This window comes from Strongylocentrotus purpuratus, unplaced genomic scaffold (assembly GCF_000002235.5).
Source record: "Strongylocentrotus purpuratus isolate Spur 01 unplaced genomic scaffold, Spur_5.0 spur5_scaffold_8, whole genome shotgun sequence".
Lineage (NCBI taxonomy): Eukaryota > Metazoa > Echinodermata > Echinoidea > Camarodonta > Strongylocentrotidae > Strongylocentrotus > Strongylocentrotus purpuratus.
Genome location: NW_022145614.1, coordinates 2,333,748 through 2,340,635, shown reverse-complemented (window position 1 = coordinate 2,340,635; position 6,888 = coordinate 2,333,748). Strand labels below are relative to the sequence as shown.

Below are 6,888 nucleotides of genomic sequence, written 5' to 3'. Positions count from 1 at the left end.
TTCACACGTCACTATCTCCCAGCCAGTGAAGACCAAACCTAGTACAATAATACCCCCCCCCCCCTCTCCTAAAATGAAGAAAGAAGTAAAGTCTGAAAATAAAAGCAAATTAGCACATGACTGGTCGTGCCGTTCTCCCACAATTTAAGGGACAGTACCCAGTAGGCTCATTATTCACAGGTCACCATCTCCCAGCCAGTGAAGACCTAACCTAGTACCACGAATACACCCCCCCCCCCTAAAAAAAGAAGAAAGAAGTAAAATCTTAAAATAAAAGAAAATTATCACATGACTGGGCGTGCCGTTCTCCCACAATTTAAGGGACAGTACCCAGTAGGCTCATTATTCACAGGTCACCATCTCCCAGCCAGTGAAGACCTAACCTAGTACCACGAATACACCCCCCCCCCCCTAAAAAAAAAAGAAAGAAGTAAAATCTTAAAATAAAAGAAAATTATCACATGACTGGGCGTGCCGTTCTCCCACAATTTAAGGGACAGTACCCAGTAGGCTCATTATTCACAGGTCACCATCTTCCAGCCAGTGAAGACCTAACCTAGTACTATGAATATCCCCCCCCCCCCTAAAAAAAAAAAAAGAAGAAAAAAAAGAAGAAAGAAGTAAAATCTAAAAATAAAAGAAAATTATCACATGACTGGGCGTGCCGTTCTCCCACAATTTTAGGGACAGTACCCAGTAGGCTCATAATTCACAGGTCACCATCTCCCAGCCAGTGAAGATTTAACCTAGTACCACGAATACCCCCCCCCCCCTAAAAAAAAAGAAAAGAAAAAAAGAAGAAAAGTAAAATCTTTAAAAAAAGAAAAGAAGAAAGAAGTAAAATCATGACTGGGCGTGCCGTTCGCCCACAATTCGTCCCTATTTTCACGAAGTGACGTTAGTGAGGAAAATCGTCACGCAAAGTGAATGCAATTTTGTTTCATTACCGTCACTTCGTGAAAACAGCGACGAATTAAAGGGACGATTCTCCGTAGGCTCATCATTCACACGTCACCATGTCCCAGCCAATGAACACCTAATCCAGCACCATGAACCCCCCGTTCCCCAACAAAAAATGTTATATCTTAAAATAAAAGAAAACTAGCACCTAAAGGGTGGTGCCTTTCACCTACAATTAAATGGACAGTGCCCGGTATGCTCTTCATTCACAGGTCACCATCTCCCAGCAAGTGAAGACCTACACCTAGCAACATGAATAACCAAAAGAGATACAATTTAATGTCTCAAAATGAAAGAAAATAGCAACTGACTGGGCGTGCCGTTCACCTACAACTTAAGGGACAGGGCACCGGAGGCTCATCATTCAGAGGTCACCATCTTTTCCCAGCCATTAATGACCTAACCTAACACTATGTATACCCCTAAAAGATGCAATTTAATGTCTTAAAATGAAAGATAACCTTTGGATCTATGATGTTCACCTACATCGTGTTCCCGTCCCTTCTGTTTCATGGTACAGTATTCGAATAACCAACTTTAGATTTAAAAATAATTGAATGTAAAGAAAAATAAGGGAGGAATCACAATTCCTGCTTTTAATGCGATATGCAATAGTATTCCACTAGCTATTCAATATTTAAATCAGATGTACAGTATTCCATGAACAAAGAATGTTCAATCATAAATATATATATATATATATAGAGAGAGAGAGAGAGAGAGAGAGGGGGGGGATAGGGGAGAAGGCAAATAAAATTCTTGCTTTGAATTTTATGTATCCTATTCAAACAAGCAAATGTAGATTTGATAAGTCAGAATCACAAATAGTGAGCGAGAAAGTGTGAGAAATTGTGAGAGATAGGGAGGGAGAGAGAGAGGGGAGAACAGAGGATGGGTCTTGATTTGGAGCTGATATACAGAAAGAAGAGAAATAAAGACCAAGACATAAACAAATAAACAAATAAATCGAAAGATAAAATGATACAGAAAGAGGAAAAATGATATAAAAATAACACGAACTGTCTGTATTCGAACAGGTCTTTTCAGAATTACACTCTTCACTCTGTACTTTTCACTTTTTAACCTTCGTGATCTCCTCCCAACCTTCTTAATCTCGATTTTGTTTTAGCCTCAATTTTACGGAATGACCTTTAAAGATTAAATATTGTTAGAGGATGTAAGGAGCTATTAGAAAATTCTACAATATCGAGAAACATCCCTGCTGCAATGGAGAGAAGGGTAAATCAAAGAGAGCATTGGACGAGATAAACAGCTGTTAAAAAAATACTGAGAATTGTTGGATATTAACAAAAGGCTGAAAGAGGGAATCACAACTTTCGTAGATGTTATATACAGTGTAATACTAATTTGTCTATTTTTTTTTTTTAAAGAGTTATAGAGGGAGGGGGATGTATCAATAGGAGATGGGAGGGAGTTAGTATATTCACACATGCAAGTGAGAATTTGATAGGTCATTTAGAAAAGGATAGGGTGTGTTTGAAGGTATTTTTGTTACAAACCTGAAGTAGGGCCTACTGTATTAAATAATTTAATTTATTTAGTAAAGAATTGAGAAGAAAATCAGAAAAAGGTTTGCAATATATTTAAAGACATGTAAAAGGAGTCCTATCCTACTAGACGAACAACAAAAACAACCCACAATAAAGGCAATTGTATAAGATTGAAGAGACAAACTGTAAAGATTAGCGGAGAAGGAAAAAGGATAAAAATATTACATTTCACAGAGAGTATAACCAATCATATTAGAGACCACACATGGGATTTACTGGGGCCGTATACCTGAAAATAGTGAACACGATATATTTTGTGTCCGATGTCATGCTACTACGTATTATGATAACTTTGAATAATATACTAAAATCAACAAATTAAAATAGTGTCTCATACTCAACTATAAATGGACAACTATTTTACCCCAGCCACGCATAAAGGTGTGAGGTGACTTAGATTACGTGATTTCTTTTTTACTTTAAATTGTAAGATGTCGGGAATATGCACCCCTTTAAAAGATAGGATTGAGAACAATCCGCGACAAAAAGAAAGAGAGAAACAGAATGGGATTTGTTATAAGTGAGTAGAACCTATATATGCATAAATTGGATATAATGCATAAATTGGATATAATGTATACGAAATTTTAATCAAGTAATTGCAATTAGAAGCTGAGATTTAACTTATTTGTTTCAATGGACTGGAAAACTTTTATGATCAATAATGCTTAATGATTAAAGTGGTTTTACTGTTTGAAACTTCGCATTTCTAACCCTTTTTATAAAAAAGAATGTATTCTATTCAATTGAATCATTTTTTTCATTTTATATTTTTATTCTTAATTTTTCTTATCTTTTTTAATTTGATATTTTTTAATAGTATTTCATTTTATTAGTTTGAAACCATTTTCATATAAGATCATTAGTTGTTGGAATCTTCTTTTCTTATTCTTTTGTGCATTTTCTGATATTCCACATGAAAGTACAATCTTTCCACAAGTACCGGTACACATCCTAAAACAAGCCAGTTTGTAATTGCAGTCTAAATTTGTTTTTGGTTTTAAAAAACGTGGAAAAAAATACTGGATACATGCTCATGTTCAAATATTCATTTTTATTTCATGCACCATTGATATTTCATGATACACAGGTAAAGTTGTCTCTAAATGGAGATAAAAGACATTCACGTGACCCCTCCATTTTAAGGATCATGTTGGGTCTCTTCATGTTCAGATATTCAGTGGATATTTCGTGCTAATTACGAACTGGGTAATTGGACAACTCCTGCCAAGTGTAACTCTTACAACAAGATACAATTTGAAATATCAGTACAACTGCTTTTATGAGAGGGATGATTGCAAAACCCAATAACTAAGACTTACAAAAGAAGACAACTTCTGAATCCTTTGTTAAAACAATATAATGTATATTTCAAAAAGATTTTCGACCAAATATTCACAAGTTCTCAACTTAGTAACCAACGTGTCAAAGTCATAGATATACATGACTCCCATTAGGAGGTATGGGGGTAAACAGATCTGGTGAATAGGAACATATTGTCACAAGGTAGACATTGAAATACCTGCATACCTACGACGTGTGTGCGCGTCCCACGGTGAGGCCTGATCTGTGGAATAAAGAGATAAACAGAATGCTGTATTAGGCATCTCAAAGGAAATATGATGGGGCAGATACAATCTTAAAACTCAAAGACAAATTATGACATTTTGTTAGGTATAGTATATAGCAAGTTTATACATTCATTTCAAAATAAGATTTATTTCCAAGTATCTTGAACAAATATTAAAATATTTTTTCACCTTTCGGCCCTACATTTACTAATTATAAAATAAAGGAAACATAGCAGTTGCATACTCTCCAAAATGATGAGGACATATGCAAACAGAAGCAAACATGAAGACCCACCATGTACTGCTAGAGTGTTATAAAGAACTAATTACTATTTCAAACATACACTGTATGAAGCCTAATAATGAACAGTACACATACCTTCTTGGAAATAATTTACAGGCGGTCAAAGAAAGAGAATGGCCTCCGGCGTCTACCCCGACTGACCACACCCAGTCTTTCTTGACCACGATAGTACAGCGGGCCTTGTTTGAGTGACCATGTACTACCCGTCTCGGCTTCCTCCCTACTATTCCTATAGCAAGGCGTTTACGTCCCGAGAACCTCAGCAGTGTTCGACCCAGTATCCCCCCTCGGTCTCCCCCCCTGCTGCTTCTGCGAATCAGTCTGTAGGAAAGAAGAACGAAGTGAGTTTAAAAAAAAATCATTCATACTAAAAGTGGAAGTCCACCCTGATATCAAGTTGGTCGTAATTAAACCATAAAAATGAGATAAACAAAGTAGTGTGATATCAAATTAAAAATATGAAAGTTATGAATGTGTTAAGCTGTCATCATGTAAGCTCCTCTCCTACTTGCTCTGTAGAGATATATTTTTTTAAATTCTCTTAGTTATTGATGACGGAATAGAAACATTTCATACAGGGGTTGTATAAAACCAAACTTGCAATGATTATACTTAGGGTTAATATATGATTGAAACATTTCTTAAGTGAAAATATACGTTTTTAGGATTTTTTGGGGAAAGGACACCGGGAGGCGGGCTCACGTCACGTGAAACGTCAGAATCGCCAATTGTGTTTGATTGCTTGCTCCCATAATAACTTTCTTATTTTCAATCGGTTTAATATGCTTAAACTTTCACTGGCCTGTTTCTCTCATTTATCTGCTTCTATTAAAACCAACTTAATATCAGGGAGTACATACATCCCCTTTAATTTCATTATAAGCCAGATCTTTGGTTTCATACTTCTTTTTAACGTACTTAACAACAGAATATGCATTCAGTTTAATTCATTTTCAGAACCCCCTATATAAGTGGCAAATAACATGTCGCTGTTAAGGCCCTTTAGGGATCGATGATAAAAGAAACATTGAAACCGCCTCGGCTCACTTTGTTTCAACTAAAGATAAACAGTTGCTGCTATGTTGGTAAAGTTTGGGCAGATTCACAAATCTTTTGTTTAGGTACATAATTATACTTTGAATACATTGTATGCTCGTCTATTTTTGGGGAGGGGGGGGGTATTGTTATAATTATAAAAATAGGCGAGCGTAGAAATAAAGTAATTTTACTTACCCAGGCTATTATCACACATTGCCTCGCCTCGCGGCAATCCGGGCCGACCTCCGCAGGTTCTGGTTTGCCCGATTGGCGGCACGACGTTGCTCCCTCTCTGCGGCGAGCTGAACAGCGGCAGCTGCGATCTCTCGCTCTACCAGACGCGGTGACCTGCGTCTCGGGTGGAGTTGCTCACGCTCCTCCGCCCTCCTACGCTGTTCATCCTGCTGTTGGCGATTAGCAGAAACGACCTCCGCACGACCGTTCTCGCGATGCAACTTGTTGACTGTATAAACCAAGCAAAATATAAATGGTTAGGATGTGCTTCATGGCATTTCACAGATGACATTAAAATACACGATTCTCCATTGATATTTGTTATATAGATCTACCCCCCCCCCTAAAAAAGGCCAAATGGTGGCCCAACTCCTTAACCTGTCACAGTACAAAACGTACACTTTGAATGATCCATCATCTTACATACTTATAAGTTACAGCTATAGGGGCAGTGTAATTAGTCTCAAAATATTTTCGTCATGAATCAATATTCACGATTCTATACATACTATTTTTAACCAGTAAAGGTCTAGGGTCCACAAGACTGTCTTTTAAACAAATGAGAAGTAACAGTAATTTTGAGAGGTTTACTTTGAATAAATACATACCGTGTTGCGTGCAGTAGAGTTCAACGGCGTTTTCGTCTAGCGTGTGACGTCCACGCCGGCTGCAACGTCTGCCATTCCCATGAAGCCCAGTATGTGCAGAGCACTGGACCTCGGCTGGCTGTCTGTAATACAGGAAACATACAACAAGGACATATTACTACTAGATTGCCAATAATAAGAGATTGCAAATAATTATAAAGTGCACATGTTACAATTTTTTAAACACTTTTGATTAGGTAATTTGACAAAGGACGACTCTAAAGAAACCTATGTCAACCCATTTAGGGGTCATTATACTTCTTGAATGTATAATCAACTATGGTTGGTAAATTGGGTTTTAATTTAGGAGATTATTGTGTACTTACTGACGGTGTTGCCAGCACTCTCCTTCAATTCCTAAGGCTAGGGGTACCTTCCTCAAACAACGCGTACCCTTCTGGGTATACTCCACGCAGTTATCGTTGTACCGGTTAGCAATCATTATGACACTAAGCAATACGACGACGACGAATTCAATTACGAAGCAAAAACTAAGTAAAAATCTCCAAGCGACTTGTCTAAGACAGAATCTAGCAGAGACAGGCAGATTTCTAGCTCCTCAT

General features: G+C 37.3%; 1 protein-coding gene across 1 annotated transcript; it reads right to left on the bottom strand.

Annotated features, from left to right (window-relative positions):
• Positions 1-4,701: 4,701 nt before the first annotated feature.
• Positions 4,702-6,888, bottom strand: LOC115920307. Its single transcript, XM_030975857.1, has 4 exons — positions 6,652-6,888; positions 6,287-6,408; positions 5,640-5,907; positions 4,702-4,727 (listed from the first exon to the last, which is right to left on the bottom strand). Exons 1-3 carry the CDS (start codon positions 6,765-6,767, stop codon positions 5,651-5,653), a joined length of 495 nt encoding a protein of 164 aa, XP_030831717.1. The 5' UTR covers positions 6,768-6,888; the 3' UTR covers positions 4,702-4,727; positions 5,640-5,650.

Excerpts from the sequence above, each read along its gene's own strand:
- LOC115920307 (XM_030975857.1), bottom strand. The coding sequence starts at position 6,767 with ATGATTGCTAACCGGTACAACGATAACTGCGTGGAGTATACCCAGAAG. Across the intron at positions 6,409-6,651 it reads GAGTGCTGGCAACACCGTCA|ACAGCCAGCCGAGGTCCAGT; the intron begins GTAAGTACACAA and ends CCTGTATTACAG. Across the intron at positions 5,908-6,286 it reads ACTCTACTGCACGCAACACG|TCAACAAGTTGCATCGCGAG; the intron begins GTATGTATTTAT and ends TGGTTTATACAG.